This window comes from Prosopis cineraria, unplaced genomic scaffold (assembly GCF_029017545.1).
Source record: "Prosopis cineraria cultivar Desert tree isolate PC_DT_omini unplaced genomic scaffold, ASM2901754v1 PC1, whole genome shotgun sequence".
Taxonomy (NCBI): domain Eukaryota; kingdom Viridiplantae; phylum Streptophyta; class Magnoliopsida; order Fabales; family Fabaceae; genus Prosopis; species Prosopis cineraria.
The window spans coordinates 47,318,571-47,340,244 of NW_026555332.1; the positions used below are offsets into that span (position 1 = coordinate 47,318,571).

At 33.5% G+C, this 21,674-nt stretch overlaps 1 protein-coding gene and 2 long non-coding RNA genes across 7 annotated transcripts in view; all 3 read left to right on the top strand.

Moving 5' to 3' along the window:
- The first annotated feature begins 6,183 nt into the window (after positions 1–6,183).
- Positions 6,184–6,522, top strand: LOC129322454 (uncharacterized). The gene is made up of 3 exons (XR_008596262.1): positions 6,184–6,254; positions 6,331–6,421; positions 6,503–6,522. It is a non-coding gene; the product is annotated as an uncharacterized LOC129322454 (long non-coding RNA).
- A 10-nt stretch (positions 6,523–6,532) lies between these two features.
- LOC129322448 (uncharacterized) lies at positions 6,533–8,191 on the top strand. The gene is made up of 3 exons (XR_008596261.1): positions 6,533–6,556; positions 6,638–6,769; positions 8,128–8,191. It is a non-coding gene; the product is annotated as an uncharacterized LOC129322448 (long non-coding RNA).
- Positions 8,192–8,239: 48 nt separating this feature from the next.
- LOC129322416 (protein SHOOT GRAVITROPISM 6-like) overlaps positions 8,240–21,674 on the top strand; it is a 31,580-nt gene continuing 18,145 nt past the window's right edge. For 2 of the 5 annotated variants that reach the window (XR_008596260.1, XM_054968754.1), the window contains exons 1-17: positions 9,910–10,051; positions 10,663–10,741; positions 10,831–10,894; positions 12,208–12,311; positions 12,491–12,596; positions 13,628–13,705; positions 14,767–14,844; positions 15,698–15,765; positions 15,847–15,946; positions 16,069–16,206; positions 16,664–16,753; positions 16,879–16,944; positions 17,750–17,845; positions 17,998–18,072; positions 19,464–19,523; positions 19,980–20,069; positions 20,463–20,584. Coding sequence is in view for 4 of the 5 variants with exons in the window: in XM_054968754.1 (XP_054824729.1) it covers positions 9,925–10,051; positions 10,663–10,741; positions 10,831–10,894; positions 12,208–12,311; positions 12,491–12,596; positions 13,628–13,705; positions 14,767–14,844; positions 15,698–15,765; positions 15,847–15,946; positions 16,069–16,206; positions 16,664–16,753; positions 16,879–16,944; positions 17,750–17,845; positions 17,998–18,072; positions 19,464–19,523; positions 19,980–20,069; positions 20,463–20,584 (1,541 nt within the window). In the remaining variant the exon portion in view is untranslated. Of the gene's footprint in view, positions 8,255–9,902; positions 10,052–10,662; positions 10,742–10,825; positions 10,895–12,207; positions 12,312–12,490; positions 12,597–13,627; positions 13,706–14,766; positions 14,845–15,697; positions 15,766–15,846; positions 15,947–16,068; positions 16,207–16,663; positions 16,754–16,878; positions 16,945–17,749; positions 17,846–17,997; positions 18,073–19,463; positions 19,524–19,979; positions 20,070–20,462; positions 20,585–21,674 lie in introns of those variants that run through there. The other 3 variants (XM_054968747.1, XM_054968765.1, XM_054968759.1) reach the window with 3 other exon arrangements.

Below are 21,674 nucleotides of genomic sequence, written 5' to 3' on the forward strand. Positions count from 1 at the left end.
AGCAAGGCCCAACCAAGGTTCTGTCCTAGCGAGTGCAACTAATGTGAGTAGAGTTAGGGAGGATGTGGTTTTGGGCCAAGATAGTTGTAGAATTAAAAGACCCACATGAAAGCTTAGGTCCATGTTTGGTGTAGATGATAAATGATTGAGAGAGAGGTAAAGATGGGTCATGTTGATGGTTATTGGAATTTTCTTCTGACACTTCTCTCTTTTTGAGCAGTATTATTTGCATTTTTGAATTTCCATTATGCTTTTTGTTATCGCTAAGTTGAAATGATCCATGCCAAGATAATAAACAAACTCATTTCATTCCATTATGTTTGCTTACTATTGAATTGATTTTGAGCATGACATATTTAGTGATTTCATTGAGAGAGAACATCATGGCTAAGAAGGCTAAGCTTAAAGAGTATAGGGCGATATGCAAAGGGTGCACGAATTTATGGTAGAAACATCAAAACGGTTCTTGAAGATTGAAGGATTCATGGAAAAGGTTGCCAAGTTGATAGACGACTTAAAGTTGACTCACAAAAGCAAAGCTTCTGGCATTCATCCTTGGAGATGAAGTTGCCGACCACTTGACGAGAACTTAGTTCACCACCAAGTAGGTGAAGGTTGACTTCCCTTATTTTGATGGCACTGAATCCCCGTATTGGCTGTTCTGTGTAGGACAATACTTCAAGTGCTATGAGTTGACATATTCGCAATGTTTAATTATGGCTGGAATTCACATGGATGGCTTGATAGTCTCGTGGTTTTAGATTATGCAACAGGCGAACTAGATTTTGACTTGGGCTACACTAGCTCAAGTTGTGGAGCAGCATTTGAGGCCAACTCAACATAAGTGTGCTCATGCACAATTATTCAAGTTAGCACAATAAGGGTTATATGATGATTACGTGTGAGCATTCATGATGTTGGCTAACTGGTCGAAAGAAATAACGGAAGGGGCACTGATAGACTGTTTTATTGGAGGGCTCAAAACAGAGGTAAGGCGCGATATGGTTGCCAGGTGCCTTACCCTTTATTGAAGGCTATTGCGTTGGGTAGGCTGTTTACTACGAGAAAAGGGTTATTGATGGCCTCATCTTGACTTCAGGTCACTTTCTCTTCGTCACCTATAGTGGGTGGAGGTAGATGACAATAAGGGTTCATCAGGAGGAGGCCTAATGGGAAGTAACAATTCAGTAGCTCAACTACCACCCCTGCTACTAACACTAAATTGACCACCAATTAGGAAGATCTCTCCAATAGAAATGCAAATCCAGTGTGAGAAAGGACTCTAATACTTTTGTGATGAAAAATTATCACCTAGCCATAATTGTTCCGAGAAGCAACTAATGATGCTCATGGGGAACAATGAAGGCAATGATAGTGTGAAAACTGGTCTAGTTAGACAAGAAGAGCCAGAAGAGCATGCCGCGCTTTACCATTTGTCACTATATGTGTTGCAACTCGTCAGTGACCTTTTTCTACTTTTAAAATACCCAATACCTTTACCTCTCACATTTAGGCATGCCTATTGGGTTTATTAACTCTCTTTAGCTCATAATAGCTTCATTAAACTCTCATATTATCATTAATGGCTCAACAATCTTTATAATTTTGGATTTAATGTTCATTTTCAGACATTAATGATCCCCGTCTACCATTAATATCCAAACCCATGATTTTTAGGTTTAAATACTCAAAAAAACTCTCAATAGCTTCATTTGAACCAATTGGTTTAAACTCATATTCATATAGATCGAAAATCAACTCTACACTTCAAACATTAATTTAAATCTCTAAGAAATGGGTTGGGAAACAAGAAGAATAAGTTAGAAGGCTTACTCTTGAGGTTTAGTATCTTCAAAATATCTCCAATTCTCTTAAGAATGATGCCTTAATAGTGCTCTTTTAGAACCCAAAATTTAAAAATTAGGATGTTACCAGTTCCGCCTATAATATTTGTAATAAAAAGGGTGCCTTTTTGTCATAGAATTATGAACATTGATTTTTTTAGTAAGAATTTATTGAAAAAAAGCAGTGAGGCGAATTGAATTTAAGATAATATATAAAATGCAAATATGTGTGTTTATCACTGTTTTGAAAACCGGACCAGACCGGCGGTCGAACCGGTCGGACCGTTGACTGGTCTGGTTTCTGATCTGGTTTGAAGGAAAAAAACCATTTTCAGAGTTGAGCCGGGTTGAGCCGTTTCGAACCGGCGGTCGGGACCGGGAACCGAATCCGGTTTTCAAAAACCGGACTGTTCAAAAAAAAACTTTTTTTTATTTTTTATCAAATTTTTTTTAAAAAAATGACTAATTTTTAATCATTTGATATTATAGTGTATCATATAGCTTGTTAAGTCGTGATAAACTTAAAATATTTAAGTTTTTTAAGTTAAATAGCAATTTCATATGTATTTCTTATATTTAAATTATTATATACATATATAATTTTTTTTAATTTAATTATTACGTCACCGGTTGGACCAATGGTCCAACCGGTTGAACCATACGAACCGTGAACCGCTGACTTTTTCGGTTCAATGTCCGGTCCGGTTCTGAAAACACTGGTGTTTATGCTAATAGAAGCTACATGTATTTCTTGCTTTTCGACCACACTAGAAAGTAGGAACATAAAATGCATTTATTTCATAATGAGCACTTTGAAAAAAATGTTTAAGTTCAGGGACCAGATTCAAAGCCCTTAAAACTATAAGGGATTAGGAGTAGAATCATGCAAATGGGTTACGAGTTGGGCTAGCCTGTCAGATAAAACGGGCTAGAAAATTCAACCCAAATTATTTTTTAGGGTTGGCTAGCCCGCCAAAAATTTATTAAATTTTTTAACAATCTAAAATTATATAATATATATTTTTCATATTTTAAAGTAAATTAACAATTAAAGAACTTGTACATAAATAAAATAAGCATATAATTAACCAAGCAAAATTATTTTACTAGATTTTTATTATCAATTATCTTTTCGCTTAGGTGTATTATCTTTTTCATTGAGAAAAAAAATTAAATATAAACCCATAGTATTTTTTTTAATGAATTTATATTTATGATTTCAATCAATAGATCTTATAAGATTAATAAATAATATATATTCAAAATATTTCTATAAAAACTAATAAGTTATTGATTTACAAACTATAACAAAAATCTTATTTGCAATTGTAAAAAAGAGTTACACTATATTTTAAATGTAAAGAACATATTTGAGAGTCATAAATTATATATTTAAAAAATATTATCATTATTGTAGATTTATAAAACAGATATAATATGATTAAAAAATAAAAAATTATTTAAAAAGTTATGCTAGTTGTTTAGCCTGCTAGTTTTGTGAGTTAGATTAGCCCAACCCGTTTTAAAAAATGAGTTAATTTGTTTAACCCAATTTGTTATATTTTGCAGATTAAATGAGCTAACCTAAGAGCTCAACCCGTTTGCTCAGCGAGTAATGTTTCTTTTGATATTTTGTCCAGATCAAAAGATTGTGCTTGCCGTTCTTCTTTTTATGATAATGACTCGCTCAATGCTTCATTGTTCATGCAAAAATATATATTTTGAATGACTCAAAATTAATTTAATTTATTTATTTGAATATATTGTTACGTTTATAATAACTGGTTTTTTTCCATTCATTTTTAATTATTCATTCATTTCAGTCACGCTATTATTATTAATAATCATATATCTTTCCTGCGTTATTGAGAGGAGTGTTTCTCTTGGATTCTTATATGAAATTATTTATTATTAAAGATGCAATTGTAATTGCAAGTACCAATTTTAATGTAAATTCCCGTGTCAATGATCGTTCCCTTTTTCTTGCAATTCTTGACGGTGGTAGTGGTCTTCGAAGTTAATCTAAGCTAGATGCGTAAAAGTTTAAAATGGTAGATAAAAATGTAAAATCAAATAACAAAAGATTTCATAAATTAGTATTTAAATTCAAAAATAAAAGTCTTTTATGACCAAATTATAAATTATAAAAAATAAAGTTATATAAATATTTCCATTAATTTGTTTAATATAAAACGAAAAAGTTGTATGGTGTTTGAATATTGCAATCCAAGTTCTTATACTCATGAGTTTAAATAAATTCATAATAAATATAAATTGGATCATAATTCTCAATAATTTTTTTATTAATAAATATCTATTAAAATATATGATTAAATAATTTAAATATAAAATATGAATAAATTTAATTTAAATATATTTTAAATATAAATCATTGAAGTTAAATCCATCTGCATTGATAGATTATCATACAAGACATAAAATTTTAGGATAGATAATTTATTTTTGCATTTATTATTTTTTATTATTAGTTTTTGTTTTTTAAGTTTTTTTCTCTCTTTTTCAATAAGGTTTTATCACTTATATGAATCAAGTTTTATGTAACATATACTTAATTACTCAACTCAATAAAAAATTTGACAAGCTTAGTAAGTTTAGCTAAGTTTTTATCTAATTTAAAATTATGAATTAGTTGATATGATCTTGTAAATTAGAAATGTAAAAATTTAAATTGAAGGCAAATTTGCTAGTTTAATCATGTTATATTTAGTATAAATTTTTAAGTAAATTGATATACTTTTATAAATTAAAAAATTAAAAATATTAAACTCGAAAAGTCAACTCAAGGATTTAATAACTATGCTGCAATCAATCAATATCTTAATGGTAACCAAAAGTTAATCAACTTCGTTACGAGTCAATTTATAAATAATCTTCTCTCCACCACTAATGAAATAAAATTCCTTATCTTGTTTGCAAATTTAACTTTAATGTTTTTTTGGTAACAAATTTCCCTTTAATGTTTAAACCAATACTATATGTGAAAATTTCTTGCTTCATGTGTATTTTTTATTAAAAAATATAAAACATTTTTTATAACGTGAGATGTGAGATATTAAAAATATAAGATATTTTAAATTTTTTAATTTGTAATTAATAATTTTTTAAAATACTCTTAATTATGGTGAAATATTAAATATACTCTTAATTATAAGATGATATATTAAATAAAAGACAAATTTTATAATGAAATAAAATCTTTATTTTGTTTGCAAATTTCACTTCAATGTATTTTTGGTAAAAAAAATTCATTTTAATTTTAAACCAGTACTATATGTCACGTTTCTTGCTTTATGTCTATTTCTTCTATGAAAAAAAATAAAACATTTTTTTATAAAGTAAGATATTAAAAAATATAAAATATTTGAGTCTTTTAATACATAATTAATAATTTTTTTAAAAATACTTTTAGTTAAGAATATAATTAATAAGATTTTTAATAAGGCACCTTATCAAATAAAAATAATGTGAAAAAATATGTAATTAAAGATAATGAATTAATTTATTCAGAATATAATTCAATTAAAAATATTTTATACATAATATTAATCAAATGGAGAATTAATTAATGAATTTTGATCTGTTGGCTTTTTAAAAAAGCATGAACGTGCAAGCAACTACTCAATTAAGGCAAAAAAAAAAAAATCATGAATAATATCGATTGATTAATCTTGAAGTTCGAAAAAAAAATCAATTAATCAATCAATACGTATAATCTATCGTCAATATGTATGCATAATTACTGCATTACAGATAAAGAAAGGAATCAATTGAAGTTAAAAAAATTGATTAATTCATCAATACAGCTGGTTTATCAATGAATTTTTCTTTCGCCACCTGGTTAATCAATCAATTTAACCGTCACTGTAATAAAGTAGTGCCACTTCACGAACAGGACTTAATCAATTTCCCTTTTTTCGTGTATCAATTAGTGAATGTGTTGTATGAGGTCTGGATAGTCTGAGTCTGCAGGCAACTAAAGCAGTCAATCAATCAATAAATCTTTATTTTTTTTTAAATCAATTAATGCATCGATACAGTTTGTGTATCACGCAATCAATCATTAATCCATCGATTATTACTGCAGTAAAAATACCTAAGTAAGGGAACACTAGAATCCTCTCCCCGAAGTTCTATAGAATCCTCTGCCCCTGAAAGACGGTGGGATCGTGGGGGGAAAGGAAGGTAGATGCACCGCGAAAATCTCCTGTACAAAACCTGAGTGCAAAATTCCAGACAAATTACCTCGCATTTGTCTCTGTGAAGGGGAAAAAGGAAGGTGGCGTTCCTTCGTCGGCGCCGGGTTTCTTATGTTGTCCGCGTTCTGCTTCCGTTGTGCTTTGAATTTGTGCAGTTCTTCCATGGCTTCTGGAACTTCAATTACCGCACCTGGTACATTCTTCATCTGCAACTATGATGTTTGGCCACTCTTCGTGGTCTTTGATGTCATATCTTTGCTTTGTTGCAGAGGCCGTCCAGGTGCTGGTGTCGTTACTAGCCGATGATTCTCTCGCTGTTAGGGAGGCCTCCAGGGCCTCTCTCAAAGACATTGCTGCTCTGTGATTATCTCTCTACTCACACTGGTTTCTCATTTATTCCTCGTGAAACTTAACTGAAAATTTGGTCCAATGTGGTTGCAGGAATCCTCTTTTAGTTCTCGGTGCTGCGCAGTCGTTTCACGAGGAGGACGTCGGGTACTTATGTTCTCCTTTCACTAGATGATTAGTTCCTCGGTAATGGAGTGTCGAATATTTTGTTGTTGGAATATTTTTTAGCGGTTCGGAAACATGGCCGGTGTTTTTCAAGTGATGGCATTTGGGGTTCGCTCGCTGGACAAAAGAGAGGTCGATGATTCTTTCATGACAAAGCTTGCCAAGATTGCTACCGCTGAAATGATATCCTCTAAGGTAATTCTGTTTTCATGCGGGACGATGCGTACTTGACTGAAGTAATGGATTTTTGACGTGGACCTTGGGACGTTTTTTACTCTGCATTATATGGTAAAACGCTGTGCTCTTTATTTAATCAGTCCATATTGTGGAGAGAATTAGACGATCGCTGGTCAGTTATTGTGTTGATGGTGGTTTGCTGGAGACCTTCCCAGAAAACGTCACTTGTTTAATCCAGTCTTATGACTTGCGAAAAACACTTTTGAAAGATATATTAGTGTTTTGTTCTAAATTCTTTGCTCCGAATCCTTAATATTCTTGTAATTCTTAATTTCTTATTTTTTGAAGACAGAAGTCTCTCCTCTGTCCAATTTTTATTCCCAGATTCAATTCACAAGGCATCATATAGCGTATTCAATAATTGTATTTCTACTTAGTCCTAAATTTTTAATTCTGTATCAAGTCTGTAATTTTGCATGCACTGATGATTGAAATTCTTCACTTAGCTAGTCAAAAATCCAAAATTTGACACATGTAACGCTACCTTCCTCAAATATTGCACCTAAATAAACTCTTGAATTTTGCCCTTAATTTTATCTAAACATTTCTATGAAATATTTGATTTTGTTCGAAGATCTAGGAAATTAGGTTTTATTAAGATCGATTTGGTTAAAGCATGGGATTTTAGGATGAAATTTGGTTAAGTTGAAGGAATATGCAAGCTGCGTGCTAGGCATATCTTATTTTTGAAGAGTTAAGACAATGATATCAAACGTGACAAAAGTGCCAACGATTTAAACCTCAGACCACTTGATTGTCAATTTTTAATCTATAGGTTACCAGAGTAAAATCGATCCAAACTTTAGGATGCCAAGCTTTATTTTACTTGATTAGTATTTCTGTTGTTGTTATTGTCATTGTTATTTTGTCCTGTGGTTTGGGTGGGAGAGCGAAGTGCTTTGATATTGTGTTCGTTGAAGTGTAACTCTAGAATCTTAAAATAGAGGCTCATTCTGCCTCATCTTTTTGGGGATGGTTTTTTTTTTTTTTTAAGCTTCCTTGTGGTCAGGGTTCTTCTTAACAGGCACTAATTGGTTTGCTTCTTGCTGTTGACGTGTACTTTCCACACCATACAATTTGGGTGTTAAGTTGGTATGTGTATGAGTTGTATACGATTACCAACAGGCACTAATGTGGATTTGAATTTCAGTATAAATCTCTGTAACTTTGATGAGATTCTTACTTGGGGATTATTTTATTGGCATTGTGTTCTCTCTGGACCGTTGTCCAGTTAATGGCTTCATTGAATACCATATGTTGCTTAAGGTGAACTGGTACACGAGTTCTTAAGCTTCATGGTGACTGTTCTTCTGCAGGAAATCAATTCGGACTGGCAACGAGCAGCAACAAGTCTACTTGTTGCAATTGGTTTGCATTTACTGACCTAGTAAGTTTTATGATTTTTTGTAAAGAGTTGCAATTGGTTTGCATTTACCTGACCTAGTAAGTTTTATGATTTTTTGTAAAGAGAAAGAAAAGAACAAGTTCATGGCATGGCTGGAGGTTATGAATTCAGCATCCTAATATCTCTGAATATTAGCTCAAGAAATCCCTTAGAGAAATAGTTGGGTTTATTATGAATTCAGTTAATAGCTTTCTTCTGAGAATTAAATTTTATATTACGTGCAATTTACAAAGCTCAAATAATATCCCTTTTGGCCTTTTGGTTTCACCTTCATTGAGAGTAGTTGTGGCTTCTATTTTTGAACCATTCGTTTATCCTCACTTCGTTTTTCTGGATTTTAAGCTAACTTAATATGTCTCAGTCTCTCGTATGAATTGGTGTTGCAGATGATGGAAGAAATTTTTCTTCATTTATCTGGGCCAAATTCATTACTGGCTATGGTTCAAATACTTGCAAAATTTGCTTTACTGATCGTAAGTAATCAAAAATTTCTTTGTGATTTAATCTGCACAATCATCTTATTTTTTCTTTAGTATGTTAATTTTTTTGGTTGGTGGAATTAGTGTTGTTGTAAGTTCTGATGAGTGTTTATCTAGATTGGAATTTTTTTTTGTGGGGTCAGATACACTTAAAAAAACTTTCTTAATCGTTTGATACAGTGATGAAAACGGAAAAAAAAAAAAAAAAAACCTAAGGAATTAGGGAACTTCATAAATGCTTGACGTGCATCTGCCAAGAGAAAATGTAGGACGTTAGGAGATTCAGCCTTCTGTTTGACTTAGTTCCCTGTTTAGGATTTGGCTTAAACTTTCAACTTCACTATGCTGTTTTAGAGTGGAAAATATTTAACCTTCAGTATAGCATTTGATTTAAAATGGGTTCTGATGTTATTAGCAGTTTATTTAAGATTCTGCTGGCGGTGGCCAATAGGACTGAGAAGAGGTCTTCTTGTGGTCTGGGGCTGGTGAGAGTAAGAGAGTGAAGTGGCCACTTATTTAGTTGGGAGGTTTGTTGTAGGCCAGAGGATTATGAAGGGTTGGGTGGTTACGTGTAATTTGTTATCTAAAATGGTTTTCTTTTTTCTTTTTGACCTGAAAAATGATATTCTAAAAGCTTCTTCTTTCATTATGAACTGGCGTGGCATATTTGGAATAGGCTGTTCGTTATGTTTGGTGAGAAGTGGGTTTGACTGATTCATCTTGGGGGTTTTTCTGGCTATCAAGTTTAAAGGTCTTGGCCCTTGGGGAGACAAAAGGAGCAAAAAGTTCTCTTCAGTTTTGGCACGTTTTTGGTGTCTTTGGCTGGAATGAAATTCAAGGATCATTAGTCAAAAAATTCATCTGAGAAATCTTTGGGGAGAGGATCATCATTATCACATTATGTCCTCTTGGTGGGTTTGATGAATTATTTCTTTTCCTCCTTTATGAATCTTAAAAGGGATTAGATGCTCATCTGCAATGGAGCTTACCTTGTATTCTCTTATTTCCACTTTTGTTTGAGAAGGATCTCTCGTCCCCTGCTCTTGTATCTCTGTCTATTATTTTTTTCTTATCTATACATTGTTTTTTGTTTTTTTTTCATTAAAAAAATTCTTTGTTGGATATGCAAAGATGTTGGTTTTGGTTCATCTTGCCTTAGGAGGATATCCTTTCCTTCCTTATGTAATTCCTATCTTAAACTTTTCAGTTTTTGTTAAAAGGAAGTTCTGATGGGGTTCCTTCCCTTTAAATCTGGTACAGCGCTACAGTTTATTCCTCGGTGGAAAGGTGTACTTTCACGAATTCTGCCAGTTCTTGGAAATGTGAGAGATGTGCATCGGCCGATTTTTGCTAATGGTATGATTTTAGTTTTTTTTTTTTTGGGTGGACGTGTGATGTTATTTCAACTGTAGCTAGGCTTTTCATGGTTCGTTGTGGTATGTTTGTCTGGCAGTACTGATCTGGTTGACGTAGCTGATGAATGGGCTCTGTCTGAATTGCTTGGGTAGTTTGAATTGCATGTAAAATTATTTTGTTAAATTTAGGCCATATCGGTTATACATGTCTTTGAGGCAAGCATGAAGTGTCTTGAAAACTTTTTGGTCCATAATAGATTAAAATTATCCAGCCTTATGAAATGGTTTGGTTTGAACTATAGGACCTCCTTTATTGAACTGCTGTTTAGCACATTCTGGCAATGGGATGGAACAAGCTCATAAATCCTGTATTAAGATTATTTTAATTTATTTTATTTATATCATTCTTGCCATACCATGACCAAAGTGCCTGCTGCCCTTTTCTCCTTGCAAACCTTTATGTTCCCATAAATGGTCTTGTAGGCATAGGGTTGTAGATTATGACTTTTTTCAACTAGTTTTAGATCGAATTCTTCTTGTCCTCCTTACTGATAATGCTGTTGGTTTATCTAATATTAGCATGCTGATTGTTTGTACTAGTATTCTTTGCAGCATTTAAGTGTTGGTGTCAAGCTGCTTGGCAATATAATGTGGATTTTCCTTCGCATTCACCCCTTGATGGAGATGTCATGTGAGAGATGACACATAGTCTTTGTTGTTCAAAATCCTCACGTTACTTTTTCTTATTGCCTTTCTGAGGGGTATATGAATGTAGTGCAGGTCATTTTTAAATTCTGCTTTCGATCTTTTTCTTAGAGTTTGGTCAACTTCACGGGATCTAAAGGTTTGGGACTAATCGTCATATTTTTTTTTTTTGGTATTATTATTTCTTAATCTTAGTCTCTCTTTCTTAGTTTTACTGTCAGGTGATGTGATTTTTGAAGTTGATTGGCCATTTGCATTCTTTTTATTTGGTTAACTATCCAATATATAGAATGTTAAGAAGATAGTTTCTTACGAGATATTCATGTACCATAATCAACGTTATGCTTATATTTCATCGCAGCATTACACAACTAAGGTATCCTTTGAAGATGTGTTGCTGCAAGATTTTCCAATACATTGTTATAGGTGGATGTTTTTATAGCATGATCGGTTCTTTTAAAGAAGTTCCTCTATATATTTTGCTCTATTGGAGAACTTGGCAGCAAATTAACACCTATAGACTTTCACCTAATTTGTCCTTTTCTTCAAAGTGTTTGTGATTTTCTTTGCACTTAGAATTTGCAAAGAACCCGAGTTGAACTGAGTCAAAAATGTTATCTTTTATCTTCTTTCATAGCTGCCATGTTGATTGTTGTATTGCTTTTGGTTTGTTGTGATCAACTATGATGATTTATTTAGCTAGCATGAGAAAATCAAGAAGAATCTAAATGCAATCACAAACTTGCTGTTTTAGGTTGCTGTTTGTGTCTATTGACATCAATTAGAATAGGTCAAGTGCAGTAGTAGAGAAGCTAATATGTCCCAGCCCACTAATTGATGAATTGATGACCGATATTTTAACCAGTTTGTCTCACTTTTCAACAGTCTCCTGTATTTTGGGCATGTATTTTAACCATGACTAGCTTTTTGCAAATGTAATAAACTCTCACCAATGAGAGCTTTAGTAAAAACATCTGCTGGTTGTTCACCAGGTCAAGTGCAATAATAGAGCAGCTACAAGCCCCACCCCCTAATTGCTGACACATAATCTAGTTGTCTTATTATTCTGCTAATATTTTGTTGGCTGAACAGTTAAATAATGGAAAAATTGTTTTAGCTTTTTTATCTTTTTGTAGAGAAAATATTAATGTGGTTGAATTGGTTTATGTGAACTCTCTTTTTGTCAACAATTTTTTTTATTGCCAAATATAGAGTTTTGTACCAAAAACACCTACAAATAACCTATGAGACTATGACTAATTCCAGTAATTCAAAAACACACACATGAACTGTTTTATCAAGGCTCCCTGTCATGATTCTGAGCTATGGTTCTGTAGTTTCTATCACAATGTTTTGTTTATTTATTAACCACGTATTTTTTAATATATCATTTACGTCATGCATTTGCCTCATTGTATTACACTTAGTAATCTTTTTGCCTTTTGTATCTAGGTTTGTGCGGCATCTGTGGAAGCCCTGGGTCAGATGGTTGGTCTCATAACACGCAACCAACTAAAGGCTGCTTTACCAAGGCTTATTCCTACAATATTGGATTTGTAAGAATGATTTTATTGTTTCAATCTTCATTTCAACCATTGCATGATGGTTTTGTAAAGTTTGTGAATAATAATTCAAGAATTTCCTCCTTGCATGGCTAAGAGAATTCTCTTGCTGGACAGATGTATTCAAAATGTTAACAAGGATTTAAGTATATATTCTCCTCTTTTCTGGTCAGATACAAAAAGGATCAAGATACCGCTTTTCTGGCAACATGCAGTCTTCACAGCCTCTTAAATGCCTCTCTTCTGTCTGAAAGCGGTCCTCCTATGATTGATTTTGAGGTAATTCATACTATGACTTTTCTTTCGAACATTGCTTCTGAGTTGAGTATCTTCATCCTTCGTTTTTGTGCTGCTGGATATTTTAATTTCAAACATTACTGAGTATTTGATTAGGGGTAAAGGTCAAGCAAAGCATCAGGGCTGTTAGTAAAAAAAAATCGCACATAATCATCTTATAATCCCCAGGGTAATGGTCACATGATATCGCCCCCAATAACAACTTTGACTGTTTTAATTGTTATTGTTATTATTTGTGTGCTACTTGTCAAGGACGTTAATTATGTGTAATTGAGACCTTCAAATGTGTTCCCTTATTATGAATATGCTACCTGCTCTTTTGCTGGTACATAAGTCATGCAGATAGTTCCTTCTTTAACTTTCCTTTCAATGATTATCTAGTCTTGTGTATTTTTTATTGTTGAGTAAACTGGCGGTGAATTTAGGTAATTGCTTCTTATTGTTCTATTGAATGATGTGGTTGTCCTTGAAAACCTTGTCTAATTATATGAGTATAGAAACACTTGTCGAATGATCTATTGAGTAATGTTTTTTTTTTTTTCAGTTTAATTCATATACCAGTCATGAAATAAACATGGGAATATGAGAAGGCTTTTCATGTTGTTGGAAATGTGACGTGGAAGTGGGTGTAATACTCTTAGCAAATGCTAGATTTATCAGAGCAAAGCTAGATTTGAAACATTTTTTTTAAGAATGCCCCTTGAACTGAAATATTTATTCAGTTGAGTTCTTCCCTCATGCGACCATATTGTGAGAACTCCATAAATGTAGCTAGTGTAATTTGTCTGCTTCCTTTCTTAAGTAATTTCTTTTTATATTATCCTGCAATAATTAGTTCATTAAGAATTCATTTTTAGAGAAAAGAGAATTAGTATTTTTATCAATAAAGAAGAAAAATACTCGATAGGATAAAACTTCTTGTTATTGTACTAATAGAGAAGAAAAAAGATGATAGGGGATGAAGTATACCCCTAAGAAGAGCAGAAAATTAACTCATTGGTGTGGGTTTGCAGGACCTAGCACCCATTCTGTCAGCACTTCTTCTGGTGATTTGTGTGAATACTGATGGCAAAGAACAAGTGGGGCTGAAGGTATGTTTAACATTTCATTTTGTTTGGAGTAATTTTCATATAGTATCTTTAGTTCCTCTTGTTAAATTCTATATACATTCATTTTATTCCCAATATAATTTTTTAAATCTTTTGAATTTTTTGGGACCATGATAGGGTTCCTCTACCAAAGAACTAACAGCAGAGAGAGCATAGAAAGGTTTTATTAATGGTGGTGGGAATTCAGTCACTTCATTAACGTAGGGGAATATTTGTACAACTCATACAACACAACCTACGATCCATATGTACAAACTCATCACAGCAAAGGATTAGGTTATATTAGTCCTTTGCTCAATACACAACGCATTGCACATTCTACATATTGACTGTGATAAGGATGGAGATTCTGGATTATAGCTTCAGACAAGAGGTGCACCACCTCAATTTATATGCTACCAAAAACCTTACCACCATTAAGGTCGTTTCAGATCACATGTGCTCAACATAGCACGGCTGAGAAGAATTAAAAAAAAAAAAAAAGAAAACAAAAATATGAAAGGATATGAAAGACTTTTGAAGGCCATTTCCTGCCTTGTCTCTGCTGGTTTCTAGCTCCAATTGGAGGAGTTTTTAATAGTCTTCTTTGCGTGGTGACTTTTGTTCTTCCCCTTTCTATTTCATTTACAATAAAGAGGAGACTGTTTGTGTCCAGTAAGTTTGTGTTACTATTAGTGTTTTTTCTCTGCGTGCTTCTGTGAAAAGTAGGTAGGTTGAATTTCTGCTGGGATGTTATTTATTTGCACAAGGTGTCTCTATTTTCCAAGAGCATATTAGTAACTTTGGTCAGCACTGCTTGTTCTTGGCTCTGTTTTGAGAGAGTTGTCTTCTAGGCTTTGCTGTGGGTTAATGAACATGGTTTCTTATGGGAAAGCCTTTCAGAAAGGCAAAGTTACTGGAAAGCCTTTAAGGATGGCTTTCTTTCTTGCTTCATTGTATAGTTTTGTGATGTTGTAAGATGATGTTTATCTGCTGACTTCACCAGTATTGTCTTTTCAAATAAATTCTTCTCGTCAATGAGATTCTTTTGGTGTGTATTGCAGACATATAATGAAGTTCAGCATTGCTTTCTGGCCGTTGGCCTGGTGTATCCAGATGATTTATTTGTGCTCCTTGTAAATGTAAGTTGCCACAAATCTTTGTGATCTATCTTCAGTGGAAGTGTTACTTCTTGCATTCTACTTTGATTTGATGATAGGAGGATTTTTATGACCGAAAAAGGTATTTATTGATGAAAAGAGAGTTGGAGGGTGATATAAGGGCCCAATACTGGGCCTGCTTGAACTGGTCAAGATTAGAAGTTTGACTTTGCTATCGCTCTGTTAATTTTCTTTCCTTATTTTTTGATAATATTAGGCATGTATGTCTGATTTTATTACCCTGTAATTTTCCCATGATTTTCAGATGGTGTAATCACCAATCATTTATTTGTAACCAAACCCATGTCCAAAGCACACAGATAGCTGGTTTCTGGGAAGTTTTGGGAGTAGATTAGTGTTTGTCAGCAGCAATGTGTGTGTCTGGAAAATCTGCTGGCTTCTGTAGCCTCTAAATTCTTTTTTTTTTTTTTTTGCGGGGAAAATGACCATTAAGTTCTTTGGCAGTGTGCTGTCTCGGGTGGTTTATGGTGTCTTCAATGAGGTGGAAATGTGTGTGTTTAACCAAAATTTCCTCCATCCCGTCTTTAATGGGAGATAACTGCTTTCTTGCCCACCTTGTGGTTTTGGCGAATGGTCTTTTTGGAGAGCGGAGACCATTGATGATTTAGGAGGGACTGGAAAGCTCTTTTGATATAATGATTGATGAGTCTGTGGCTTCTTTTGTCTTGGGAGGACTTGTCCTCGGTTTTCTATATTGCTTTTGTCTTATCTTCAATTGTTTTTTTCCCCTATAAAAATCTTTGAAGTCTTGTGCTGAGGAGGATTATGATATTCCGTTGTCTACTCTCGCTATTAAATAATCTTCTTTTGCCAGAAATGCAGGCTGAAGGAAGAACCATTGACCTTTAGTGCACTTTGTGTTCTGAAGCACCTTTTGCCCAGGTTTTTTATTTTGCAATTCTATTGCTGATCTTTCTTAACCTTGATTCTCTAGTTTGAGCTGACAGAGTGTTCTTTTTGAAGGTTATTGGAAGTCTGGCACAATAAAAGGCCTCTGCTAGTTGAAGCTGTAAAATCCTTGCTAGATGAGCAGAATTTAGGTGTCCGAAAGGCACTTTCAGAGGTAAGTCATTTTGAACCAATATTCCTGTGGGTTTGTTTCAAATCCTAACCCTTTTTGCATTTTTTGGCTAGTGATTTTTGTGTTTGTTCCTTCTGTACTTGATACTTTTAATTTGTTTGTAGTTGATTGTGGTTATGGCTTCACACTGTTACTTGGTTGGTTCATCTGGTGAGTCGTTTGTTGAATATCTTGTACGCCATTGTGCCCTGACAGATCAAAATCAGAGTGATATTGACAACAGGCTAAATAAGAGAGTTGAGGTATCCTTGTTTTTGTCATTCCCCTGTCTTTTTAATTGGTTTTCATCCTGTGATTTGTTTTTATAATAATGGTTTTTTGGAGCTTAGCGCTAGATTTTTTAGAGAATACTTAATTGTATGTATATTTAATGAGAGAAGTGCTCTTCTAAGCATTGCATTTTGTTTTGCATTCGGCGTTTCCATGTTATTTGTTAGGTTGGTGTCATAGAAAAGCAGTTTTCTAGGTTGATCTCACGGGAAAGCTTCTGTGCTTCAAATTCTTGCTTTTTTAATCTCCTTTCCCCTTTTACCTCTACTAAGGTGTTGCATCCTTGACGTTGAAGTTTATTATCTCTTCAATCAAATCACTTCTTTCATTGGAAATTGTAATTGTAATAATGATGATAATATACATTGCACAGTTTTGCCCAGGTCGCTCCCCATCATAAACTCCTAATAGCATGTTGTTTTTTATCAGATGAAAATTGGTGTTGTGACTTCAGGGGACTTGAGAGCAATTTGCGAGAAAGGGCTTCTTCTGATAACTATTACAATTCCTGAGATGGAGGTAAATTAGATATTTATATCAATTTATGGTTTTGATTGAACTCTTTTTGAGGGGATTATTCTATTATTTTCCTATTTGTTAATTACATGAAAATACATTTTAATTCGTATTTAATTTTTCTACAGCACATTCTTTGGCCTTTTCTGCTGAAAATGATTATTCCACGGACCTATACAAGTGCTGTTGCCATGGTAAATCTTCTTGTTGGCTTGTAAACATAGAATATAGCACTTCCATCTTGATTCTTGGATGGTTGACTTCTTGTATGCATGGGTATCCTTTTTTCCCTCCCTATCACATGGCTCCTTCCACCTCCTTCAAGTTCATCTTCGGATGCTTGACTAATTTTTTTCTATGCCTGCCAGGATTTGATATCCTTTTGCTTGAATGCATCCTTTTCCTTGTTTGATGTCTTCCTCCTTATATCTTGCTTCTTTTAAAAGCTTTGATGTTTGCATGCACTGGCTGTGGAAATGTTCTATTCTTGTCCAAGTTTTCCCAGTGCTCTTAAAACTGGATTGGTGATTAAATTGGTCAAGGCGCAAGTCCATGGTTCACTAGTTCAACTGCCGTTAAATCATGACCAAATTGGTGGTAATAAGATTAATATTTTTAGATTTATATATGAAAATGTTATACAGATAAAGAAACTGCTACTAATAGATTTCATGAGTTAGAATTCAAGTCTAAATGAGTTAATATTCATTCATAATCACAAATTGAACTCAAAATGGTAAACTAATAATCCATTATCAAGTATTCATTAAGTAAATCTATAATTGTTAATAGTTATTTACAATACTAACAATGCTTATATATATAGAGTATAGGAAGAAAAATAATTTATACTAGAAAATGTTGCTGTTTTGTGCTAACAACTAAAAAAGTCTAAAGTAGTCAAGCTTAACCTGATTGATTTCCCAGTTTTGTCTGGTTCTCTTTTTGACCGGATTGTAAACTTTTAAGTGGGTTCTGAGTTCTGACATTGGTTTACAGGTTTGCAGGTGTATCTCTGAATTGTGGCGGCATAGATCGCATGACACTGATATGTTGAGCGAGTATAAAAACAATGCTGGTATGCCAGCTGTTGAGGTAAAATTTCTTCTATAACATCTTATTTCTATCAGATCATTTTTTTTTAATTTTTTATCCTGTTCTTAATGGGGCAAAAAATGAAGGAAAAATTTTGCTTGTATGCAACAATGAGAATGATCTGTGGGTTGTATGTTCGATGATTATTATAGGATCTTTTTGCTCGTCTGGTGGTGCTTTTACATAATCCTCTTGCAAGGGAGCAGTTGGCTACCCACATTTTGACTGTGAGCATATTTCTTCCTTGAGATTTTTTTGTTTTATTGTTTTTAATTATTCTGTCTCAAGACTCAAATGTTGTTGTGATTGGAATAGATGATTTTTTTTTTTAATGGTAATATATGCTAAGACTAACTAAATGGTTATCTCTTTCAGTTCCGATGTTTATAGTTTTGCTTGTCTATTTTGCAAAGTTTCTTACCTTGGTTTACTGTTACATTTTATTGGAATTTTGATAAATGATTTTCTGATTTTTTTTTTGGGAAATAATTACATTTATATGGGAGATCACAGGCAACAGAAATGTTATTAATTTGTATTTCTTTAGAATGGAGTTTACATTGTTGTTCTTTTTACTCATTGATCTTTTTTTTTTTTAAATTATTTGGCGTTTGACTTTGTCTCCATTTTTATAACACTTTATTATGGACTCTCCGTGATTTTTTCCCCTTATTAATCCTCCTCACTTTGCTTTGGTGTTAAGTACGGATTCAGGTTATTCTCATGACTACTATCAATCTATGGTCTTTTCACATTAAACACTCAAGGATGATTTTTTTCATGTTAACCACCAAGTCTTGCTTATGGTTCTTTCCCGTCAACCATAAAGTATTGCCTTTCCTGTTAACAACCAATGTAAACTATATTTTTCTCATGCTAACCTTTAGTCATTAGTATATGATTTTTTAAACTCTGCACACCAGTGTATTTGGTCAGTTAGGCCTTATTAGATATCATTGACATTGGTGGCTAAAAAGTTCTCCCTATGCCTACTAGTGGACTTGAGCCTCATCATGTACTATTTCCGTCATCAAACCCTCTCTCCTCCCCACTGGTAGGTTTTGACACCTTAGAGAAATTCAGAGAAATGATGTTCTGGTCTCTCTCTCTCTCTCTCTCTCTCTCTCTCTCTCTCTCAGTGTAATATGGTTTCTTAATTCTTAGCTGTATGTGTATAGGAGATCCCTGGGAAAAAAGCTGCTTGTGGGATCCCATGAATTATAAAAGCATGAATGACAAAATTAAAAGACTGCATAAATTCATGAACAAAAGCTAGCTAAAAATAATAGGTCTGACATTTAAAAAAAAATAAACCGCAGGGTTCAGTCTTCACATAAAACGAGCTTAATTAGGGCATAGATGAGATCAGGTTTGAATTTCAAGTCATGAATGAGGAGGTCAGAATAAAAATTCAACATATTCTGTATCTTTTTTCTGTTTCACTTTGTCAGACTAAGGCTAAGCAAGTTGGCGTATGAGAAATAAAATGTTTGAATCATTATTGTCAGCATATTTTTGTGTACTTATGGTATATAAATTTTCAACACTGAGATGACTAGTTTCCTGTATATACATTAATTTCCTTTGGTGTTTGGTGATAAAAATCTTGTGTTTGCAGGTTCTTTATCATCTTGCACCTTTGTTTCCAAAAAACATCAATATGTTGTGGCAAGATGAGGTAATATGTTGTTCGTTGGCTTTCAATTGTAGCAGTTGGAACCCCAAGTTCTTTGTGAATGCCTTTTGATAAATGTAGGGAAACCAGTCAAATGCCCATTATTTTAAATCTCTATTATAATTATACTCATTAGAATGGTGATGTGTTTCATACTTGATTATTGCACATTTACATGTCATTGGGGTTTTAGCATTATCAGATCTCAAATGTTCTTTGCTTTTATATGTACTGAGTTAGTATAAATTTACATTATTGTCGAGTTCTCTGATCATGTATTGTGGATGATTTATCATTTCATAGTACATATGTCGGCATCTGTCCTAAATTTCACCAATAAATCAACAATAGGCTTCTTAGTCTTATAATATGTCATGTCCTGCTAACTCGTGTCTATTACAATTTTGAGTTGTTTGCTATTGATTGAATGTAATTATTTGTTGATTTGGTAAGTTCTAGATTCCGAAGATGAAGGCATATGTTAGTGATACAGAAGACTTGAAACAGGATGTCTCATATCAAGACACTTGGGATGACATGATAATCAATGTGAGTATGATTGACTTCTTAGCCATCTTGTTATCCTTCTTAAATGTGTTTTACGTGGTGTGAATGCATTCTGTGAAACCAAGCTTCTTGGTCAATTTGTGACATGTTTTCTTTAAGAATGGCGAATTCTTGATTTCTTTTGCTGACTAAGTTTGTTATTGCTCCAATTAGGTCATTTTTAAGGGGGAAAAATAGAATGTTTCTTGAACATTGAAACGTAGTTTTAAATTCATTGTGCTTATTAAAATTGTCATATAGATAGACAAGAAAGTTTATTCGAGTTGTGCATAACTAATTTGGCAGGGTTACATGACCATTAAAATTTCCAGAATTAAAATTAGTAATTGTGCAGGCACTGGAAATATTAATATCATTGATGTTTTTTTCTTGCAGTTTCTTGCAGAATCTTTGGATGTGATTCAAGATTCAGATTGGATCATGTCTCTTGGTAATGTTTTTACCAAACATTATGAACTTTATGCTTCTGGTGATGAACATGTTGCACTTCTTCACAGGTACTGATGCTTCATGTCGTAAGCGTGCATTCTTAGACTTAAAGAGGGCATGGCATGATAAATATTGCCTTATGTTGTGTGAACAATCTTTTTTAACTGATGTGTTGTGCCATATATAGATTATAGATTGGAAAAAGGGTTTTAGTTGTGTTTGCAAGATATGTATCTGCTCTGGCCCTGTTAAATGTCAGTTCATGATTCATTATAATACTTCAATGCCATGAGAAAAGATAAACTTGGTTTAGGGTTTGCTGGATTGTAGAGAATGGAGGGGGATGGAACAGAGGGGAAATCTTAATTTGAATAATTTATAAAATTTATATTCATCTTTGGTAGACTCAATCTTGATGGGCCTCAGGCTTTTATTACTGAAGGAATAATGAAAGAAGTAAAGATGGACTGTCCCTGGCGATGAGGTTTCCAGGGATAACTAGCTCTTACATGATGATAGCTGGGTAGGTGAGGTGGAGGAGGGAGTGGAGAGCTAGCTTGATATGAGCGCTAGTTTGTTGGAGGGGATTGAGGCTATGTGGAGTAGAAAGACAGGAAAAATATCAGGATCACTAGGGCTGCCTCTGGATAGTAGAAACCATTCTCTTTCTTCTACATCGTTGAACCTCTCAGCTGCTGTAATCACCAATCTTTGTCATGGTCATTTTGCTTGCTCGATTTTCTTTTAAGAGGAGAATTGACAACTTCTGCTGAAATCTGTGTCAGTAATTTTGCCTGCTAGATTTCCTTTCTAGAGGAGAATCGACAACTTATTCTTGTATAAATGATCCAAAGCCATGAGTTTTTATGAATATTTAAATGCACATTCCCCCCCCCCCTTCTTCGATCCAAATATTCTTGAGGGGAAAATGTTAGATTTACTTCTAAATCAAGGAAAATGTCTCAAGTAAAATTTATCTTCCTCCCCCTTTCCTTGATTCCCTTCAATACGAACATAAGTTAAATGTTTCTCCTTTTCATCCTCAGATTTTGATACTGATAACTGCTTCTTATGGGCTTTTGCTATGATTTTAATTGACACATTTTATCTTGAAAATCTTCTCACTTTGCCGTCAAGCTTTGCTTATTAGAATTTCTA